The 23,754-nt window shown below is 41.5% G+C and overlaps 2 protein-coding genes across 2 annotated transcripts; one reads left to right on the top strand and one right to left on the bottom strand.

The window, feature by feature from the left end:
* Window positions 1-472: 472 nt before the first annotated feature.
* On the bottom strand, window positions 473-20,780 carry LOC124139619 (leucine-rich repeat-containing protein 74A-like). Its single transcript, XM_046506841.2, has 13 exons — window positions 20,676-20,780; window positions 19,517-20,019; window positions 17,268-17,464; window positions 16,535-16,642; window positions 15,895-15,988; window positions 14,998-15,047; window positions 8,468-8,549; window positions 7,687-7,772; window positions 6,616-6,810; window positions 5,422-5,517; window positions 4,690-4,953; window positions 3,071-3,156; window positions 473-841 (listed from the first exon to the last, which is right to left on the bottom strand). The coding sequence occupies exons 2-13, from the start codon at window positions 19,980-19,982 to the stop codon at window positions 679-681; spliced, it is 1,887 nt and encodes a 628-aa protein (XP_046362797.2). The 5' UTR covers window positions 19,983-20,019; window positions 20,676-20,780; the 3' UTR covers window positions 473-678.
* LOC124139620 lies at window positions 9,775-12,686 on the top strand. The gene is made up of 5 exons (XM_046506842.2): window positions 9,775-9,934; window positions 10,859-11,071; window positions 11,242-11,565; window positions 12,007-12,105; window positions 12,476-12,686. Coding segments are annotated over exons 1-5 (660 nt in total). The 5' UTR covers window positions 9,775-9,912; the 3' UTR covers window positions 12,478-12,686.
* Window positions 20,781-23,754: the final 2,974 nt, after the last annotated feature.

The raw sequence follows: 23,754 nt of genomic DNA, 5'->3' as shown, positions 1-23,754 counted from the left end.
AATACAAAACTTATTACTCCGTAAATCGCTTTTTAATACAACCAAACATTATTATGTAATACAAAATAAACGTTACATACATTTGGGATGAATTCAAATAACCCTGGTCGAGGAAGAGTTTGGCAGACATACATCTAATGACAGTGTACATTATTTTCGCTCATTAATGCATTCGACCATGTTACACTATTCTAACCCGGATCTTCACGGGTCTCATATGACAAAGCTGCCCGAAGGACAACAATGCTAACGTCAAACTCACCATCCAGTTTATCATGGTGATGGAGGGACGTAGTGTATGCAAACCCGTTATGTATTGACGATGCTGTTCTGTTGACAGTACCCAATACTGCAACCCGCCATAGAACCCATGTTTGTCGTGAGAGATGTCTAAGGGGATCGGGTGGTCTTGCTGACTTGGTTGATGCATGTCATCGTAGCCCAATTGAGTAGATAGATGCTCATGATGTCAATCACTGGATTGTCTGGTCCAGACTTTATTATTTACAGGCCGCCTTCATGTAGCTGGAATATTGCTGAGTGCGGCGTTAAAAAAAAGCACAAAAAAAGCAAGCTTCCAACATGTAATATATAACTGACCATCAGGAACTTTGAAGTACCATTTTCGCTCATGACAAAGATACCAAGGAACATAATATTGATGGCATGAAGTAATGTTTATGATAAGACACTATCAAAGTCTGGGGTGGCATCAAGACCCCGCTTCTTCCTAGTCTTGGCTTTCGTCCTTTTTTTGTTGCTGCTCTTCTCTTTCACTGCCAGTTTCTGTTTCCGGCGGAACATCTTCCGTCTGTGATTCGTCTCAGCTTCCGTCAGATCCCTATTATTTGATACAAAATTACTTAATTGGGTAAAAGGGTTTAAAACAATATCAATTGATGAACATAACTAAAGCACATGTGTGTCTCAATTAGATAAGCTCAAGAATAACTCGTGCACGGGGAGTCCGGGTCTGTTCCGTTTGTTTGTTGTCTGACGCCACACTCAGCAATATTCAAGCTATATGACGTGTAAATATTCGAGTCTGGACAAGTCAATCCAGTGCCTGACATCATGGGCAATTTGGATACGATGACATGCATCAAGTCAGAAAGCCTGACCACCCGATCCCGGTCGTCGCCTGTTATGGCAAGCATGGTTCGCTGAAGATGTATTATTCCCCGGATCTTCATGGTTCGAGTCAGGGTCTGAACGGGTCCCCAGAAAACAGCTTATATAGCCGACCTACATGACTGGCTGATTGTGTTCCATCATACTCCGACTGTGTTCCCTGTTGCTCGTGCGATCACCCTCACCGTGTGCTTGACTTGACAGGTGTATTATGTATCAGTGGTGTGCGCTATGTCCAGGACGAAATTATACGGATACATTACTGATGACTGAAAACAACATTCATTCATTGACTTGTAATGCTTTAGAAAGCACAAGGCGTCCGTCATACATGCCAGATAAACCTACCGCTTTATCAGCGTATAGTCTTGTAATAACATGTACATCATCGTCTACAAATACATTGTTCATCCATATCATTACATACCAAACAGAACATTCAATATTATGAACACGTATAATATTCCCCATGGCTGAAAGTAGAGTAACCGCGTGGGGATCCCGGGTTAAACTTGGTTCTCCCCGTGAAGATCCGGGGTAGAATAAGTCTTCAGCGACCCATGCTTGCCGTATTAAGCGACTATGCTTGTCGTAAGAGGCGACTAACGGGATCGGGTGGTCAGGCTCGCTGACTTGGTTGATACATGTCATCGATCCCAATTGCGTGGATCGATGCTCGTAAGAGGCTACTATGAAGCCTGTGCTGGTCTAAGTGGCGACCAAATGGATCGGGTGGCCAGGCTTGGTGACTTGATTGCTTCGTGTCATTGTACCCTGACGGCGTGGGACGTTGCTCACGATATCAATCACTGGGTTGTCTAGTCCAGACATTTTTATTTACAGGCCGTCATGTTTTGTTTGTTTGTTGTTTAACACCGCACTCGATATTCAAGCAATATTCAAACTAACTGACGACAATCTTCACGGGTTCAGGCCGTCATGTAGCTGGAATAGTGCTGAGTGCGGCTGAATGTCTTTCTATACGGCGAGCCGGTTAATGAACTTCATGAAATACTGGATTTCCAGTTCCTTTTGTGGATCACGTGACAAAAGACACGCTTCAAATAGGTACTCGATACGTACTAGTACTCGGAGTCTACCTCTCCCTTTTACCAGCTGGTTTCTAACAGTCCTTTTGTGAGGATTGTGTCACATGACCAGAAACAATTACAATACGGGCTCTCGAGACAATACTATGCTATGAACTTTTGCTTAATTATTTATATAACTGTTTTTTTGTCATCTGAAACATTTTCCGAGTTCACTACTGAACTTGACCGGTAAGTCAACTTATATATGACCATGTGGTCAGTTTGGTTTGGTTTGGTTTGTTGTTTTACGCCGAACTCAGCAATATTCCAGCTATATGACGGCGGTCTGTAAATAATCGAGTCTGGACCAGACAATCCAGTGATTGATATCATGAGCATGGATCCACTCAATTGGGAACGATGACATGTATCAACCAAGATAGCGAGCCTGACCACCCGATCCCGTTAGTCGCATTTTACGACAAGCATAGTTACCGTTTACGGCAAGCATGGGTTGATGAAGACCTATTCTACCCGGAATCGACCATGTGGTCAGTATTGCATCCAACTTACCGAAGTCAGCTGGTCCATTAGATGTTCTACATGGCTATAGAAATGTGAAGCAGAATCGGGTTAGTAGGTTAGAAGGAACAGAGAGGAAAAAACATTTAAAAAAAACATCATGCAGTAAGTTGAAATATAAAGTATTAAGTTGAAATTGGAAATTAATTAGCGTTAGGATGAGTGTTTCCAACAATAAGAATGATTCATTTCACCTTTTAAGCAATCTAAACTAAAAGACAACTGTGAGCAGTATCAATATGGCTGTACACATCACACACTTCATCGTTGTTAGGGTTAATTCTCAGTACAAAGGGAGATAACGCTTGTTGTCGTAGCTACTCCACCTGAGTTCGATCTTGCCGTCTTTGTCCGAGTCCAGCTGGCTGACCAATTCCTCCAACTGACCAACGGTCAGAGGCAGGTGCACGTTCTGAGAGTAACAGCAAGTGGGAGTGAGATAGACTCACATTTAGTCTCTGAAATCTTATATTACACAATATGATTTCAGGTGTGGAATAGAGCTAGCTTGAGCTGGCTAGACTTGCTTTTGTATGCATTTCTAGAATTTTTTGTCATAAAATAAATAAATTCCACGGTCATGGTGCAGGACTAGGAGTGAGAGTGTGAACGCAATTTTAGCTGTATTTCTGTTACACCATGGCGTGTCAGCTTTATGTGTGAGGGGCGGTCAGATAGCCTGGTGGTTAAAGCGTTTGCTCGTCACGCCGAAGACCCGGGTTCGATTCCCGACATGGGTACAATGTATGAAGCCTATTTCTGGTGTCCCCTGCCGTGATATTGCTGGAATATTGATAAAAGCGGCGTAAAACCATACTCACTCACTCACTTTATGTGTGAGGAATTCTCGTTTAAGACATGCGCCATGTTGGTAAACCTACATGAACAAGTACGTACGGTACTGACAGACAAAGGGTCACAATCTGGGATTCGAACACACAACACACCGGTCGTGACATTGAAGGGACGTAACTCTGTACAAAGATAATTTTAGCTAATTGAGGCACAAGGACACAGACCTATAAAAAGCACGAGAACACCCGAAAGACCTCATTGTTCTGTGTGTCAATTCACATACAGTCAAACATCAGAGCGAGTCAGCAGCAGTCACAGCTGGCCATGCGTTATTACATTCTGTACGTGATACCATTCGGAGTTATAAAAAGAAAACCAATTTATTATATACTTCAGTGTGAAAGACCGAGTTTTCTGAAGTTGAGAAAAGTGATATTTTCATTACAGTGACGAAACACTTTGACAGAACTATTGTCTCCCTTTATCGTATGTGTTTGGCCCGTACACAAACTGTTGACTATTTACGTTAGTTCTACATTTACAAGGCAAAATAATGACAGATGTTCGTTTATGGAGTTAATATAGCTTCCTGCCGTTTGTTATTCTCTTGAAAATGTTTCGTTATAAACTGTAAATTTCTCATTCAACTCGTTAATCGAGACTTTCCGTTTCGCAAAGCGCCATTTTTGTTACTAGGCCAGTGTGTATTCTTTTCAACAGGGGTCTCGTCGTTTTTCAAGAATATGTTTTGTTGAAGTTAATTTTGTATATAATTTAAATGTTTGATAAAGAATTTTGTGAAGTCACTCTAAATATATCTATTTTATATTTTTATATTTAATCGCAAATACAAAGGTTGGTGAACCGCCCCTGTGTGTTAGGTAGGGAGAATTTACGTTTCAAGGTTGTAAATTTGTAATGAAATATCTAAATTTTCCGGTAGACAGCTACATAAAATGTATATAATAAATAAGATGTTCCATGTGTCTCGTGAAATACCATGTTTCTCTCATCTCCTTTTCCCCCATCACTCGATGAGAGAAACATGATAATTCACTCGACACATGAAAATATCCTCTATTTATTTCACTATGCTTTGCGTGTAACTATCCTGTACTGCAAAAGCGAACATAGCTTATCCTCCACATACCAGAAGTCCTTTGGTGAAGTCCTGGGTGGAGATGGTGTGGCTGTTGTCGGTGTCGTATCGCTTGAACAGGTCGATGACACGATAACCCCGCTCGTTCATGAAGTCGAACATCGCCTGCATGGGGTTGTTTGTGAGAAAAGTCCCAGCGTCCTGAGTTAGAATTCCCTCCCCTTTGTTGATAATTGGCCCCGTCCTAGCCCGGAGGACACGCTTTTGTTGCATCGTCTTCAGCGACGTCACAAACTCCTCGTCTACCACAACGTCCTGGAACACGGACCACGGAGAATAATATTGCCAGATGTCACAGCTATATGAAGGCGGTCTGTCAATTATCGAGTCAGTACTAGACAATCCAGTGATTGTCATTGTCAACACATGATCACGAACATCCATCAAAGCAATTGGTATAGGAAAACATGCATTAACCAAGTGTTCTGGAAACTCGTCCATAAGTAATAAGTTTGGACTACCAAAAAGCACAGACCTCGGTGGCATTCTCTATGAACGCGGACTTCGTAAAATAGTTTTAGAGGCTTAGTCTCAGGTTTTGGTCTAACATGATGTTCCTTGTTTGTTTGTTGTTTAACGCCACACTCAGAAATGTTCTAGGTCTATGATGGCGGGCTGTAAAAATGGAGCCTATTCAAACCCGGATTTTCACGGTGTGCTTACATGATGTAATTTGAATTGCTTTTTCTCTGGTTAAAAGATGAACACAAGCTCCAGACTCACCGTCAGGTCGAGCTCCCTCAGAACGCTGTTAGGAGCTTTCTCTACTGTCTTCAGGATGAGTAGAGCTACATCTGGGGTGATGGGGTTTTGACCCAGCTGAAGAATGTAACATCATTGAATCAGGATCTCCATCATTACACTCATACAGAAATGTAAAGTAGACACCTGGTGGTTCCGCTTGTCCAATGAGCCCTTTAATGCTACTACATAAATAAATAAACACACGCCATTTGCACGTACGCTCGCGCACACCTGTAATAAAATTGTATGGTTATACGGTGAATGACAGGATAGGTTCTGGTGATACTCTAACAAAACATGTTGAATGACTAAAACAGATCAGGTCAACTTCTTAACGAACTTATGCCCGAAATAAAATGTAATGGTTAATGGTTAAAGGACGTGATAATTCTGACAGTTGTTCCACCAACCAACATTTGATCCTGACTCGGGTGAGTTGAAAGGACATGCATCTACAGACCTACGGAAGCCGTATCGGTTTCTGATAACAAACATGTCCTCTCGTTTCTCCAAGTGCGTGTGGGACTCTTTGTCCATGACCTCTTCCTAGCGCTGTATCGGTGTAACGGATCGTAAAGTCAAATATCGATACAAAATGATACCTACACTGTAGGCCTATGAGAAGGACATTTATAACCGACTCACATCAACTGACTTTTGTTTGGTTTGGTATCATGACATCCCTTTTAAGGAAGGAATAGGCTACGGCTCCTTAGGTGCTGAGATGCCATCACGATCCAACGCTTACATCGTTACAGCCCCATCTCTCCATTACTCTATCTACGACAACAACAAAAAAAATCCAAACCAAGGGCGGATCCAGCAATTTAAAAGTGAGGGTCCAAAATATCAAAATCCACTCTCAGTGAATGTTACCGCCTACAACATAATACATTCAGTTTTCAAAAGGGGTAGGGGTCAGGCCCTCCGCCTACCAAATGCAAACATATACAATCAAGTATCGTTAATCCAACACTCGTTAATCCAACAATCGGCTTTATCCGACACTAATGATGGGGACCGATTAAATGAATGTCTAGACGGGTTTTTGCTTCGGTCGTATAGGTAAAGTTGAAGATCACCACTTCCGCATAATGAACTAGCCGTCCAGGCCAAAGACAAACCAGATGGGAAACGGTACGTTACTCTAACTAAATCTCAGCATCTTGTTACCCTGAGTGTGATGAGGGATTCGTTCCATCTGAGTCCCTCCAGCAGGCTGCCCACAGCTATGGCGTCCACCCGGTTGCACGTGAGGTCCAGGTGCTCGAGGGTGTAGTTCTCCGCCAGGGAGAGGCCGAGCGTGCGACACCCAGCCCGGGACAACCCGTTCCACGACAGGTCCAGCATCAGCAAGCCGCCATTATCCTAGGGGAGACAACTCTTAGCTTTATCCGTGACATCACAAACGCTTGTTTGTTGTTTTAACGCCGCACTGAGCAATATTGCAGCTGTATGACGGCGGTCTGTAAATAATCGAGTCTGGACCAGACAATCCAGGGATAGATATCATGAGCATCGATCCACGCGTAATAACGTCATCAATCATGGAACAGGCTTTTTCACAGCGACCTGTATTCGAGCCTGGACAAACCGATAGTCGATAGCATGAGCAACGACACACACTCAGTCACATCACATTAAATCATTCGTATCGTCGTTAATGTTTACACTGCCATTTCACTATCCAATGTCCATTGTAATCGGCTCGTGCGATATGTCTTGGGTGCCTAGTTGAATTTGAAGAAAAACGTCAAACTGAGATGGTTGCCTGACCAAGGCTCCGGATTAATTAATTGAACAATTGCCATTTTCAACTCAGTAGGCGATCAACTCAGTTATACAGGTCCCCTACGCGTCATGTGAACCGACCAAAATGTGGATCGGATGGTTGACTGTCTTCGTCCTCTGAGGACCGCAGAGGACCGCAGCTAGAGGACCGCAGCTAGAGGACCGCAGAAGACCCATGCGATTAGCCACTTGTTTCTCAGGAGGAGTTGTAATACCCTGGATGTTTTTTGGTTGGTGTATGCCATTGATTTAGAGAAAGGTTAGAGTGAGTGGTCCGGTTTTAGCAATATTTCAGCCATGTCACGGCGGGGGACACCGGTAATTGGCTTCACACATTGTACCCCTGTGGGGAATCGAACCCGGGTATTCGGCGTGACGAGTGAACGCTTTAACCACTAGGCTACCAACAACACAGAGATAGGTTACAGGCAAACCGTTATGACAATATATTACCTCTAACCCCGCAGCAACAGCTTGTGCTCCCTGTCTTCGAAGATGGTTCCAGCTGAGGTCCAGTAGCTCAAGAGTGTCATTGTTAGCTGTTGGTAGGACACTAGTATCAGTAAAACGATACAACACAGGGAAGACTAATTAACGATATTCTATTACTTAAAACTCAATATACAACTTGAACGTGTACAATGTAAAGGGAAACCAAGTCAATAATACACCATACCTCACCCATGGGCTACTTACAGTGTGTTAAGTTTGTTTGTTTGTTTAACTCACTTGTCGCACTCAGCAATATTTCACCTCTATGACGGCGGTCTGAAATAATCGAGTCTGGACCAGCCAATCCAGTGATTAACATCATGGGCATCGATCCAAGCAATTGGGATACGATGACATGCATAAACCAAGTCAGCGAGTCTGACCACCCGATCCCGTTAGTCGCCTCTTACTCTCTACCCTGATTTTCACGGGTCGTGATAAGTACATGCATTGATTGACTAATCCTCGAAGATAGTGTTGTTTGTTTCAATATGATTGCTTTACAGATGTGAAATGTATGATTATTGGTAGCAGTAGGCTAAAAAAATGAAGAATTAACAACAAAACTTCTCCATATTGATTGGGTTTCAAACACGTAAACACGTTTCCAGGCATGTCACCTAAAAATAGAAACTGTTAATTCAGAATCAGATAAGTGAACGATAGAGTTGGGTTTTACGTAGCTTTCAGCAATATTCCAGAAATATCACGATGGGGACACAAGAAATCGTCGTGAACTCACCTATAGCGGGCCCCAGGTAGAGACCACCAACCTCTCCAAATTTGTTATGACTTGCCCGGAGCTCCCGCAGCCACACGTTATTCTGCAACACACACAAAAGTTAATGTTCTCTTTTACATGCAAACAAAATCAAAGACAATAGGGCACAAGGAAAAAGAGGATCAAAATCCATCCTCAAATAGCATCGGTACTATATACATTGACATCTGCCGTAAAATGTTATAAGATACAGCGTCGTGGTAACACAATGCGACAAACGGGCATTCACTTGTGGTATTTGGATTGTAAACACGTTAAAGTAAGCAAAGGGGAGCAACTCGTAGTCCAGTTGATATTACATGTGAGTTATCCCCCTTATCTATGAGCGACAAAATATATAACAAACGTCAACTCTCAATCATTTATATTTCCATAATTTGTTAATGAAAATATTCGTAGACTTAATCCCTCCCTTTGACGTTTTCTCCTGATAATAAATACAATATTTTAAATCCATATTGTCTGGCTTGTTATTTAAAGGGCAGACATTTTGAAAATTTTACATTTATTAAATTTAATTATTTCTTATCATAAAAGCCTGGGATGTACTGTTTATCATTCCTCATCGCCAGTACTTCACGTGATTGTATCTATTGTGTCTCATGCCTATTTGCATAACAGTAATTATTGCGAACATAGGCGCGTTTATTATCAATCCGGTGATTAAATTAAAAGTTATTCTTCTTTTGTGAATTGTTCTCTTCGCTTCATCATTCAAGATGAACAATTAAGCTTGGCTCCGTCTCTTGATATCACGACAGAACTTGTGCGATTTAAGATGAACGATTCACAAATGACAACCGGAACTTACACGATTAAATATTTTGGATATTTATTGGAATTGTAAAACATGCATATGTTATCTGAACCTCAGATTTCGCCTCTTTTGATCGCCATTTGATGAACGTTTCTGGTGAGGTCATTAAGCTTGACACCGGACACTGCGGGGCCGAACAAAAAAGACTGGTTTTATCTACATTGCGCGTACCAACCGTGGAACTAGTTACATGCCAAAAGGACTACTGTCTATGACGTCATAACGAAGATGACGTCATGATCGGTAATCTTCGTCAATATGATTGCTCGATCGAAATATTGCGGGATAAAAAAAGGTTGTTGATTTATAATCATGTTTGTTTTCTTAACATTAGTATATTGAGGCAGAATGTAAATTTATTTTATCATATAGAAAAAAAAGGTTACGAAACCATTCCCTTCAGTTAGCTCTGTAGTATGTCGTTATGACATTGACTGTATTGTGACGTCATAGACAATCGTCATTCCTCAGCACACGAAGTCGATCTATTGCCACGCACTACAAAATCACCATTTTTTCTGCGTGTTTGATTGATTTAAAGAATATAACCTACTTTATCGTTTTGGTTGACTGACCGACCAACTTCCCAATGGATTCTAAAAGAAATACAGGTAAGGCATAGTAAGAATCTGTTTTTATGATATCATTTTGTATAATCTCCTTTCATCTGTAAACTCGAAAAAATTATGTTGTACAGCTACTTGTAGTTAGTCTAGACATACCTGTAGTTAATACAATTTGTTCAATGTTTTTTACATTGTATTAAAGTAGTAGACATACTAGACAATATAAGAAATATCCACTGATGGGGTACAAGCGGAATATTTTGCGACTTGAGATTAATAACAGTAAACATCTCAATGCGTGGACAGAGCGTCACAATCAGATATTAACAAGCGGACAGAGTCTTGCAGCAGCTTATGACGGATTTTTTTTTTTTGTTGACCTCTGGCACTCTAGTTCTCTAAAAAGGGGAATTCGTATTACCGATCACGGTAGTGTTGTATTTCGCCACACAAACATTCACACTTCAATCTTAAAACATGTTTTCAATACACAATATCATAATCGCAGATTCTTTTTGTGAACAGAGTTTTCGCTATAGTCAATCATGATTGGTATTGTCAATTCACGAATCACAGTTAATGTTTTTCAGTAGTTTCAGTTTTAATTGTTTTTCATATATGTTCATTTGATATAGATTTGTTCTGTATGAAATACGAATATTGATAAAGAAGTAAATAGTATTTATATTTAACTAATTCAAAAGTATCATAAGTCACAAATGGAATATAGCTTTTGTACACTGCTGAAATAAATGCAAACCCATCTTAAATCAACAAAGGCATTTTTTCTTAATTGATATTTGGTGTTTCAGTTCGTGATTCATTCTGATTTCTGTTAAAAAAATATGCTAACTGGATCTTTATAAATTAGGAGTAAAGGAATTACATTGCTATGAAGAGTAATGTAAATGATTCATATTAAGTTATGAGACCAAGTTTGAGATCTGGTGACGAATGGTTTATTTCCAGGGGGCAACTGTTTCCTGTACCCAGAGGCAGCCTGGCCCCGAGTATACAACATGGCCGGCACAGACATGCTCCTGTTTGCTGGGAGGATGGCATTCCGTTCAGACCTTCAGCTCGCGTCCATTCATTCCGATATCAGCGTTCCTGAAACCTGCGCTAGCCCCGTGGATGCCGCCATAATCTGGACGGAAAGACAGCTTTACTATGTCCGAAACGGTACGACTTAAAACCACCAGGCCCCTCCACAATCAGATATCACTGCGCAATTCATTACATAAATATATAATATTGATCAGTTCAACGATAGTGATAGTGAGCAAAAAAATACAAATATTCCCAAGAAACAAGTAGGACATTTCGTAACTTGAATAAACGTTTCCTTCCAGACTTGAAAACCATAAAGAAGACCAGTATGAGGTTATCCACCCGTCAGGTACCGCCCACCCTGCCTACCCGCATGAGGGGGCGTGTCGGGGTCATTGAGTACGAACTGCAGGAAGCAGAAAGACTGAGGCAGATCCGAGAGAGAAAGCAGAGACGTGAAAGAGAAGCTTTGACACAGGAGAGAGTAGTGATGGAGGAGGAGAGAGACATGAGAAACACTATGTCGGCTGTGGGATGCAGAAAGAGGAAACTGGAGGAAGTGACGTCATCAAACAATATGGCGGAAACAAGATCAAAGCGATCCCGGAAACCAAACTCCAAATACGGTGGGTACTGTTTTTAGTCTTTGAGTCTTTGAGTCGTTCAAGAAAGTAGTAGGTTGATAATGACTTTTGTGAAACCGGTTCAGTAAATTATAATCTAATCTGCGGACTTTTGTACTGTCTCTCTCTCTCATACAAAACTCCAAAGATGAGCTATATAATCATATTATATATGTGTGTTATGTCTTTATGTACACTCAATGTAGTGGTCTATGGGAGATAACTCAAGACGGCTTAATGTGTTCATGTATGGTCTAGGGGAGATAACTCCGGACAGCTTATGTTATTAAATGTACTCTTTAGTTATGGAGTAAGAAAAGGGGGAGTTCCAATATGTCTGACTGCATGTATGCCATGTGCTCTGTGTGAATCAAATGCCGATTTACCAACTTTCAAACACCGAACAACTATTTTGTAATCAATGGACATTTCTTTCTCTTGCAGACAGTGGCACCTTCCTCGTCCACAACGGATCAGGCGACTCCCGCGCCTCCTCCAACATCGTCAACAGATTGAGGAGGAGAACTCTAAAACGCGGCCACTAGGTTAGTACAGGGACATAATATATACATATTGTTCTAAAGGACTAAACGACGAGAGTCGGTTTCAAACAGGTAATTGAATCATCTTGTTGATATCATTGTAGCTCGTAGCGAATTAGCCATGCTAAACCAACCTTCTTGAACAGAACCAATCACTACTACAGTCCTTTGACTGACATTGACTGATATTAAGGGAGTGGTTGCGTCCCATCCCTAACGGTGAAGTTAGTTATTTTTTACTTTTTAAGGTTTTTTTATTAGTGCAGTTGAGGCGCTTCAATTTTTATTCTCATTTACAAAATCATTGGATATTATTTACGAAAACTCTTAAACACTATATTAAAATTAAATATTTCTTTATTTTGTTTTCAGAATGTGGCTATAGCAGGCAGTTTTCGTGGTCATGTCTGCATGGACAACTGGCGATACAGTACATACATACATACTACGTCACATTGTCATTGAACTGTAATTGTTTCGAAACGCTTATACATATTCCTGATTTTTGTAAATAATTTGTTATATTTAATAACAGTTTTACAATGCAATTTTATCACATATACAATAAACTGTTGTTACATATCCATATAGTTCTGTTATAACCGTCAGCGCCTGATATAACGTACAGCTTATCTGCAGTGAAAGAATAAACTGGGAGTAATAATTAATTGTGGTGGGAGGTTAAATTTGAATTGAACGTGGCGTTGAATGAGTAGTACAGACAACCATATCGGAAATAGCCGCAGGGTCGCACTGGGGTTAAAGCGTTCGTTAATCACGCCGATTGGAAACGCAATAAACAACGAAAAACAAACAACACATAACAAAAGGCACATGTTCAGCACTTGCAAAAGTGTCGACAACGTTTCACAATAAATATCTAACACCTTATGAGTAATGCTCCGGAATTGAACCCAACCTCTAATTCCCCACCAGTCCGACTTGCTGCCATGGAAACACATAAGTATCGAACACCTTATGGGTAATGCTCCGGAATTGAAGCCAACCTCTAATTCCGCACCGGGGTCGTCTAAGGCGCCGTGATTCGCTGTGCAGAGTTGCGTCCCTTGGGCACGCCAGAAACCTATGATTGAGGGTTCGAATCCCGGTTCGCCCCGATTATGTTTCTACGTTTGTCAGCACCATACCCGTGCTCGTGGGTTTCACCGAAGTGGTAAACGTCTGAGACCTGCATCGATTCGGGCTTTCCTCCCACATTTAGCTGACACGCCTTGATATAACTGGAATACTGTTAAACCCAACTCACTCACTAATTCCACACCAGTCCGACTTGCTGCCATGGAAACACATAAGTATTGAACACCTTATGGGTGATGTTCCGGAACTGAACCCAACCTCTAATTCCACACAAGTCCGACTTGCTGCCATGGAAACACATAAGTATTAAACACCTTATGGGTGATGTTCCGGAACTGAACCCAACCTCTAATTCCCCACCAGTCCGACTTGCTGCCATGGAAACACATAAGTATCGAACACCTTATGGGTAATGCTCCGGAACTGAACCCAACCTCTAATTCCCCACCAGTCCGACTTGCTGCCATGGAAACATAAGTATCGAACACCTCATGGGTAATGCTCCGGAACTGAACCCAACCTCTAATTCCACACCAATCCGTCTTGTTGCCATGGAAACACATAAGTACTAAACTATACATGTTTGTATATACAACGTTTCACTTGATGCTCCGGAAGCGAACCCTGTCTATTTTTTTAACCAACAGTAAATCCGACCATGGAGGAGAGACATTTAAAACAATATTTGGGAAAACTAAATCTTCATACAAAACAACGCCTGCCTCGACAAAACGTCGGATCAAAGGACTTTCAGAGATACAAGGACGACGTATATTTGAGGATAGATGGCGAGTCCCGTGTGGTGCCTTGTCATGCAATGAAATAAGACAGGAAAACATTGATGCGAGGCATCAAGACGGCGCCAGAAGGCTTTGTGTGACATCATCACAAAGTTAGGCAAGATAGAAAGAAAATCATATATATAAGTGTCACACATTACATGCAACAGTACATCATATATTCACACTTAACAGTAGTATCCAGGCTGCACGGTAATATCTATCTATCTATCTATCTTAATGACATATCAGGATTGTTCACTTGGCCCATTATTTCCTCAAAATTCATGAAAGCGTACGTATAATATCTTCAGGAATATTTTTGGAAAACGTGACCGTGGGAGACCTCGCTTCAGGCGAATCAAATGAATGAATGAGTGAGTTGGGTTTAACGCCGCTTTTAACAGTATTCCAGTTATTTCATGGCGTTGCAGCTTAATGTGGGAGGAAAGTCCGAAGAGATGCAGGTCTTAGAAATTTACCACTTCGGTGAAACCCATGAGCAGGGGTATGGTGCTGACAAACCTAGAAACATAATCGGGGTGAACCGGGATTCGAACCCACAATCACAGGTTTCTGGCGTGCCCAAAGGACGCAACAGTGCACAGCGAATCGCGGCGCCTTAGACGACTGGGCCACCCGTGCCCCCTCAGTCGAATCAAGATCCCACATACGTATCATCGTTATAGAAAAACAACCGGTCGTAACAAATTTAACACGGGCGAGTGCCACATTTTGGGGGGAGATCGGGATGCATTCGGGTCCTTTCGGCTTTTCCCGTAAGCTACCTCGAGCACCAACGGAGCAGAGATATTGCATAGTTTCACTCGAAAACGCGTACAGACTGATCCCTCTGCACATAAAGCACTTTTACTTATGTAAGTGAGGATTCTTATTGAATAATGGGTGCAAATTAGGAGGAACTGTATCCAAACGATTATACAAATATACACAAGGTCCAAGCTGGAGCCTTTCGTGGATTCCTGATGATAAGGTTAGTGTAGGTTATACTGTACCTCAATTATTTCCGCCAAATACTTAGCATCGTGATCGTGAAGTTCACTCCCTGAAATCAAATGCAATGGACACAATCAGCTTCGTTCAGTAATTTGTACTGGGCGAATCGCGGCGCCTTAGACGACTGGGCCCCCCGCGCCCCCTGCAGGTTTGAATTCCAGGTATAAAATTCTTTGTATTCATCAATGTTTTGCTGTATGCCTAATAGTATTTCTCTCATACAGGAAGCTGACAAGTTAAAGTGTGTATCTGATTACTACTTAACCTTTATTCAGTTATTCACGATAGGCCACCGAGTAAAAATTACTAACTGATTAGTGAAGTCTACTAACATGTTAGTGTCTGAGTGGACAGTGAAATTTATTAAGTTAGTAAACTTTACCAACTATTTCTGTCAGTGTTAATGACTTACAATATCGAGTTTGTAATGTTTGTATCCATCCATTTTTTACAATGTGAAAAGCGGCTTCAGTACATTTCCACTGTCTCATGATTATGAAAGACTTGAATTTTGTACGTCTTGTTTGTGATTCTAACGGCTCGACTTCATAACATTATCATTCACCTGGTGTTAAGAAAAACGCCAACTTGAAGGGTCGCCCCAGGGGTGATGTTCTGTACCTGTTTGTTTGTTGTTTAACGCCACACTCACCAATATTCCAGCTGTATAACGACGGTCTGTAAATAATCGAGTCTGGACTAGACAATCCAGTGATTGATATCATGAGCATCGATCCACACAATTAGGATACGATGACATGCATCAAACCAAGTCAGCGGGCCTTTCCACTCGATCCCGTTAGCCGCCTCTTACAACAAGCGTAGTCGCCTGTTACGGCAAGCATGGGTTGCTGAAGACCTATTCTACCCCGGATGTTAACGGGTCTGTTCTGTACCTGATATGTTGAGTTTCCGGACGGTCTGATTATCTTGCATGACCTCGGCCAGTGCTCGGATCCCATCGCCTCCTATGCGGTTCTCGGATATATTCTAAAGAACAAGAACAAAATACCAGCAAACAAATCACTAAAGTTGCAGAAGTTACGATGTCGTGGCTCTTCGAGCGCCTAGTGTAAGGTGGGTTCTCATAGTTTACGATTTACGGACAAGAAATATGGTACCCGTTCTGTAAAGCAACCCAACCGGCACGAGAGTCTCACAGCTACGAGAAAGATCAGGAGCTATATATCTACGACATTCGATTAGAAATGTTTGTGAAATGAGGCATATGTCTCCTTTTAACTCTAAGTATTTAACTCTGACTTTTAGCCAGGCGAAAACGGTGTCAATAAATATTTGAGACACCACGCTTCTTTGTAAATTTATGATTCAATTTTACGTGCTAATTCGAAAAAAGGGGCGGTGGAGAAGCCTAGTGGTTAAAGCGTTAGCTCGTAACGGCCCGGGTTCGATTCCCCACATGGGTACAATGTGTGAAAACCATTTCCCCCGCCGTGATATTGCTGGAATATTGCTAAGTGCGGCGTACAACCACACTCACTCACACATTCAAATAACATACATCGCTAGACTTACTATTTCTGTAATGAGATTATTTTGGGGAAGGAGTTCTGCGATCGCGCTGGCACCCTCCGCGCCCAGCCAGTTGTCTTCGAGGTCAAGGCCACAGATGCGTTGATTACCCTGGGGAGGAAATTCTGACTGTGACTGCATCAATAGCATCACTAATCTGACCTCGTTGCCTCTCATTTGAAAAAAACTAATGTTTGTCAGAAGAAAGGATTCATTCACGAATCTGACCTGCACATGTGGTGTAGAAAACTAAACCGTCTGTTTTTAGTACTTTATTTGAAAATTGTTTGATTATTATATTTTTGTTGAAATGGAATTCGAATGGCAGATGTATTTTACTAAATATCAGAATTTGACAAGGCTGATAGCTATTTTAAAAACAACAACAATAGCAGAATTTGACATGGGCGGACAAGTATTTTATGAATACAACAGAATTTGACAATTTCTGGTTATTTATTAAAAAAACACTATTTTAAATATAGCTATTTTAATAATACAACACAATTTGGTGTGAGCGGATAACTATTTGTTATACAACAGAATTTGGTGTGGGCGGATAACCATTTGTAACACAACAGAATTTGGTGAGGGGATAATAATTTTACTCATAGAACAAAATTTGACGTGGCTGGATAACTATTAAAACAGAAGTGGGTGGATAACAAAGTTACTGATAAAACATTATCTATCACAATTATGTCAAAAATTCAATGTCTTTGTATCGCACACATACCACAAGAGCTATGAAGATAGCTCTAGCCGCCTTGGAGCCAACCGAGCGACTGCGCATGACTAGTTTCGGCGCCATGAGGCTGTTGACGATAAATGTCACCGGCGTGATTCCAAGAGACTTGCAGGCGTTTATGTAGACGTTCACGTAGCCGTGCCTCTCGATCTCTTCCGGGTCCGTGGGGAGAGGTACAGGGGGGTCTGGTGAATGGAGAACAAAAAAGTGTATTCTTAATCATAATGTCTGTATTACATGTACACTGTTAAATGTGCTTAAATCCTAAACACAAACTTAAACACGTTCCTTGTCCCGCATGTTTGACATGTTTAGGTCTTAACATGTTCTGGGTTGTGTTTAACAGCTAAACGTGTTTAGGGTCTAAATGTGTATATTTAGGATGGGTGGGTGATGGTAAGAGTCAAAAGTTAAGGGTCTATCAGACATACTTTCGAATTTCATTGTCAACTTCCTGTATGAGAGAAATAATAAATATTCATACAACATATTTATGAAGACATAGATTTTTAAACCTCGGCGCAATATCGAAACATGTTTTAACGCGTTTAAATTCTGAACATGTTTAGGGGATTGTTGTGTTTAGGTGTGTTTAGGCTGTGAGAGGGTGGCTCATTTCATGTGTTTAGACCTAAACGCGTTTAGAGAGAACACACCAAATGTGTATTCCGCTTAGGATTGAAACACATTCCTAAACATGTTTAGATCTAAACACGTGAAATGAGCTATCCTCTCACAGCCTAAACACACACAAACACAACATCCTAAACCCAAGTTTTACAGTTTAGAGTGAGTGAATATTGTTTTACGCCAAAGACTTCAATATTCTAGCAATATCACATCGTCCTGTAAATAGTCGAATCTTGACCTTACAAAGCAGTGTTTGATAGAATACATCACGAGTGATATAAACAACCAGTCAAAAGAAAGTATACACATATGTTAAAGTTTGATGGTGGCTAAAATAAAACAAACAAGAAATGGTGTTCGATGGTGATGTATTTGATATGGGTATCATAGTTGTGTTTTGGACGTTTGCAGTGTTTCGGCGACTGTTATAAGCCTAATTACGTTTTAATTACGGTAATGTGTTGGTCAAATCCTATTTTAAAGTGTATACTTTCTTTTGTCCGGCAGTGTTTATCTTAAGCCAAGTCACATTTAGTAACTAACCCCCTGTCCTCATAAGTCGCCATAATGGCAAGCATGGAGAACAAAGGTTACCCCTCAACAGATATAATGAGTGAGTGAGTTTGGTTTAACGTCGCTTTGAACAGTATTACAGTTATATGAAGGGATTTCAGCTTATGTGGGTGGAAGGCCCGAAGTGATGCAGGTATCAGACGTTTACCCATGAGCACGGGTATGCGGCTGACTACCTAGAAATGTATGGGTGCGAATCGGGATTCGAACCCACAATCATAGATTTCTAGTGTGCTTTGACGACTGGGCTACCCGTGCCCCCTCAACAGATATAGACAGCCAGGAGTCTAAGGTGATGGAAGTAGCTGTGCAGAGTTATATACCCTAGGCTTGCCAGGATTCTAATAAATATGGGTTCGTATCCCACATTCGCCCTGATAATGATTCTTGCTTTCTGACAAGGGAAAACGAATCCCGCGTCATTTGCATATCAAACACCAAATTTATGTCCATGCAGAGAGTGACGAAACGGATACAATTTAGTTCCTGCATGCTGGTGCCCAGGTTTGTTTGTTTGTTTGTTGTTTAATGCTGCACTCAGCAATATTCCAGCTGTATGACGGCGGTCTGTAAATAATCAAGTCTGGATCAGACAATCCAGTGATTGACACCATGAGCATCGATCCCCGCAATTGAGAAATGATGACATGCATCAACCAAGTCAGCGAGCCTGACCAGCCGATCCCGCTTACGACAAGCATAGTCGCCTTTTACGGCAAGCACTGGTTGCTGAAGACCTATTCTACCCCGGTTGTTCACGGGTCTGGTTCTCCAGTACGTGTGTCATATAAAATAAATTCCACAATATTATATGTCTCCTGCTTGGTACGAGCATGTTAGACTAGCGCGGCCAACAAAGTGAGATTAATTTTTTAACCGGACTCGAGTAACACTTGAGCGAAATATCACTGCTCAGGGTCCTAACGGGAAGCTGAAACAATCGTCGAACGCCTCACTCTTCCCCACTGCCAGCTACAACCATGTATGAAAACTGTTTTGACCAAATATAGAGGCACTCTGCTTAACACACTCACCACAGTCCTCCATGATGTCATATCCGGTGAAGGTAAATTCCCGCTTAAGGTCTCTCTTGAGTTTTGTTGGTTCTGAAAATCCATTGTCCTGAGACATAAATGTCGTCTGCCTCGACCTGGTGCCTGTCGTCTGCTGTGACGTGTCAGACGATGTCTTCTGCCGGATGATGCCGCGTGGCCTCTCCGGGGAACTGGGCAGCTTGACTTTAGAATGGCTCTGACTTAGATACAGGGTTGCCGTTTTAGAACCCATACCCTTGATATTGACTTGTGTGTCAGTTCTCGTCAATTCTCGCGAGATATTGCCATTTGTCTGTTTTGCAGAGTTTTGTTTCGAAATACAGGGTACATCTTTTTTGGACGCACAAGAGCTGGTACGTGAGTGACAAGACGTCCGTGACATACTTGAGGTTTGACGGTTTAATGCACTCTTCCCTCTCTTTTGTTGTCCTAAATCGTCCGCCATTTTTGTTCTGTCTCGGGCTCTCTCGTTTAGCTGCAAGCTGTAAGATTTACAAGAAGAAATGCGGTATGTTCAGTGTAGGCCTTTTCACTGGTAAACTGGGCGGTACTTTTCCAAATGAAATCGCCACGTTTCAGATCGGTTCAATCTCATTTCTAGGACATAGACTGACCGTCATCCAGATTGTTTTGAACATCCCACCTGGTAAAAATAGAGAAGAATGCCCTAACAACCCATGCAAATCCTAATGCTATTTTCTTCAGCAAAAGCTCTGACAATATCGTCTGGTGCGCGTCTCCTGCTCTACCGGTAGCACCCACACCTCAAATAATTTTAATAAAAATGTCAGTCTTTGTTGCCTAACGTCACACCCAGCAAAACCAAGACAATCCAGTGATTAATAGCACGAGCAATATATATATATCTCAATATAGATACAAGACGCCCCATATACATCCTCAACGGTCTCTATGATATGAGATCAGAGCAGTCACCGTGTCGTCGTTAATGTTCTCGACAGAACACTACCAGCATTATAATAAGAGACACGGCATAAATAACCTACTTCACGATTTAACACAAACATTTCATGAATAAGTTTACAATGGAATCAATACTAGCGCCAACCCAGAGTATCAAATTCGCAAAAATGACCCTTCCTACATTTTCAAACAAATTTAAAACACCAAAACTTACATGTTTTCCAGTGATAATATTATCTCCACTGCTCTGAACAACGCAACGTCATGGCTGTGGTGGACACTATTCAACAGCGTCGCTGTTGGTGACGGCTTTATCGCCTTCCCACAACACCCCAACGACGCGATAGAGAAATCAACATGCGACTGTAATAGTTTATATTGATAAAGTGTGATGAATTACACCTCACAGTTAACAGCGATAAGAACAGAAATTAAGCATAATTAATTGATTTTTACATTGAACTCGTTCTAAACAGGTAATGCTACATCGATATGTCGAAATACCCGCTGTTGTATTTTAAGTGAGTGTGGGGTATTGTATCTGCTCACTAATCCTTGTAGTTTTGTGTGAATTGACCCAGAACAGGTTGGACGCTTTTGTTGGTTTTGAGAAGTCATTTATGACATTAACCACATAAATACGGCAGGTCTAATCTTTCGGAACCGTTGGTTTTTAGGTAGTTATTAATAATCTCTGGGAAAAGTGGTTGTCTTACGTCGCACTCAGTAATAATCCAGCTACATGACGGCAGACAATCCAGTGATTGATATCATGAGCATGGATTTACACAATTGGGATATGCACAATTGACATGCATCAGCCATGTCAGCGAGCCCGTTAATACGAACTAATGTTAAAGGTCCATTTTTGTTTTAACATATGTTTGAAACTGAATGCATTTTAAGTTCAAATTAATACACGGGGTTAATGTGCTCCCGGGGCGGTCGGGTAGCCTAGTGGTTAAAGCGTTCGCTCGTCACGTCGAAGACCCGGGTTCGATTCCCGACATGGGTACAATGTGTGAAGCCCATTTCTGGTGTCCCCCGCCGTGATATTGCTGAAATATAGCTAAAAGCGGCGTAAAACCAAACTCACTCACTCACTAATGTGCTCCCAAACTTTAAATGTCTTCAAAAATATAACACCTCACTCAGTGACGGTTATTGGGTTAACCTACGCATATCACAACCCTACATTGTATTTTTAACAATGCTATTCTTCTGTCAGCTGACACATCCTGTTTTTTGGCGAAACTTTACTCTATTGTTGGGAATACAATAAATACACGTGGAATAGAACGCTGTGTCATATGAACCTTCCCAGAATCAATATACGGGTGGAGCTGAGAGATACCCGATCTGCTCGTCTAGATACGGGTGTCGGATCCGGGTAGATTTGGATCATTAACTGCGAACTGTAAGGTCACACTTTTCTATACACACATGAATTAAATTCCCATTAGAATATCCTCGAGGGATCGAGCTTTCTATGCCTGGCATCCTGCTGGACGTGGCTTACATTAAAAACTAGGTTACTATAAGTTTAGATTTAAATTTCTCCCTGATGATACGAGATTAACTTTACTGTATGTGTGTGTGTATGAGAGAGAGAGAGAGAGAGAGAGAGAGAGAGAGAGAGAGAGAGAGAGAGAGAGAGAGAGAGAGAGAGTGCGTATGGTTTTACGCCGCTTTTAGCACTATTCCAACAATATCACGGCGGGGGACACCAGAAATGGGCTTCACACATTGTACCCATGTCGGGAATCGAGCCCGGGTCTTCGGCGTGACGAGCGAACGCTTTAACCACTAGGCTACCCGACCGCCCGAGAGAGAGAGCGAGAGAGAGAGAGAGCGAGAGAGAGAGAGAGAGAGATGGGGGGAAGAGAGAGAGAGAGAGAGAGAGAGAGAGAGAGAGAGAGAGAGCATGTGTGTGTGAGTTAGTGATTCTGGGTGTGAGTGAGTGAGTGAGTGAGTGAGTTGCGGTGTATATGACGGCGTGTCAGCTGGTCGTGGGAGGAAAGCCCGAAGTGATACAGGTTTTTGATGTTATCCACCTTTGTTGGGAGGTGACAAACCTGACAAATCTAGAAACTCAATCTAGGCGAATCTAGTATTCGAACCTATATATTTGAATATGTTACAGTCAACGTCTATAATCAGTCAATGTGTATAGTGACTGATTCACTCAGGCAATGTACACATTGACTGACATTTTCAGTTAATATACATATGGCCGGGAAAATGAGCCTGGGTTTAGACAGATTGACTGAACTGAATTAATATCCTTCATTTCATCTCCATATTTTAATTGGGATCTATTTTGATTTTACGAAGATCAAAGTAACTTCTGTAAGTAATTAAAAATGTTCCCGCAATGAACTGATTGGTTTTTCAAACATGAAAGAATACTGGAGTTTTTTATGTTGCTTATCTATATTGATCTATTTTACGGTCTCTGATCAAACAGAGATGCAATATCATCATCAAAGTTGCATTATTGACAATAAAATATATAATGTAGCTAGATTTCCCGGGTGCATACAGAATTCATATCTTGTCGATGTTCATTTTAAAAAAAAATATTTTGGAGGATGCTAACCAGATTAATGGTTCGGTTGGGGTTCTTGGGTATGGGTAACTTTGGTCATCCTGACTGTCTGTCTGTCTGTCTGTCTATTTGTTGTTTAAAGCCGTACTCAGCAACATTCCAGCTATATGACGGTGGGACCCGTGAAGATCCGGGGTAGAATAGGTCTTCATCAACCCATGCTTGCCGTAAAAGGCGACTATGCTTGTCGTAAAAGGCGACTAACGGGATTGGGTGGTCAGGCTCGCTGACTTGGTTTGTGCATGTCATCGATCCGAATTGCGTGGATTGATGCTCATGATATCAATCACTGGATTGTCTGGTCCATACTCGATTATTTTCATATAGCTGGAATATTGCTGAGTACAGCGTTAAACAACAAACAAACAATATATGACGGTTGTCTATAAATAATCGAGTCTGGACCAGACAATCCAGTGATTGACGTCATGAGCATCGATCCACACAATTGGGATACGATGACATGCCTCAATCAAGTCAGCGAGCCTGACCACCCAATCCCGTTAGTTGTCTCCTATTGTTTACAGGCCGCCATCATATAGCTGGAATATTGTTGAGTGCGGCGTTTAACAACAAACAAACAAAACAATTTTCTAACCGTGTATTAATTCCCAGGGACAATTTCAGCCAAATATCTGAAATCCCTATTAACATGAACTATTCCAACTCCGAGTGATTCGTTCAC

The sequence above is a fragment of the Haliotis rufescens genome, unplaced genomic scaffold (genome assembly GCF_023055435.1).
Source record: "Haliotis rufescens isolate VD_foot unplaced genomic scaffold, xgHalRufe1.0.p SCAF_7, whole genome shotgun sequence".
Classification (NCBI taxonomy): Eukaryota; Metazoa; Mollusca; class Gastropoda; order Lepetellida; family Haliotidae; genus Haliotis; species Haliotis rufescens.
Note: the sequence above shows the minus strand (reverse complement) of the source record. Positions and strands in the feature narration are given on the sequence as shown.

Excerpts from the sequence above, each read along its gene's own strand:
- LOC124139619 (XM_046506841.2), bottom strand. The coding sequence starts at position 19,982 with ATGGCGGACGATTTAGGACAACAAAAGAGAGGGAAGAGTGCATTAAAC. Across the intron at positions 8,550-14,997 it reads ATTTGGCGGAAATAATTGAG|AATAACGTGTGGCTGCGGGA; the intron begins GTACAGTATAAC and ends TGTGTGTTGCAG. Across the intron at positions 3,157-4,689 it reads ACTTCACCAAAGGACTTCTG|AACGTGCACCTGCCTCTGAC; the intron begins GTATGTGGAGGA and ends TGTTACTCTCAG.
- LOC124139620 (XM_046506842.2), top strand. The coding sequence starts at position 9,913 with ATGGATTCTAAAAGAAATACAG. Across the intron at positions 11,072-11,241 it reads GCTTTACTATGTCCGAAACG|ACTTGAAAACCATAAAGAAG; the intron begins GTACGACTTAAA and ends GTTTCCTTCCAG. Across the intron at positions 11,566-12,006 it reads GAAACCAAACTCCAAATACG|ACAGTGGCACCTTCCTCGTC; the intron begins GTGGGTACTGTT and ends TTTCTCTTGCAG.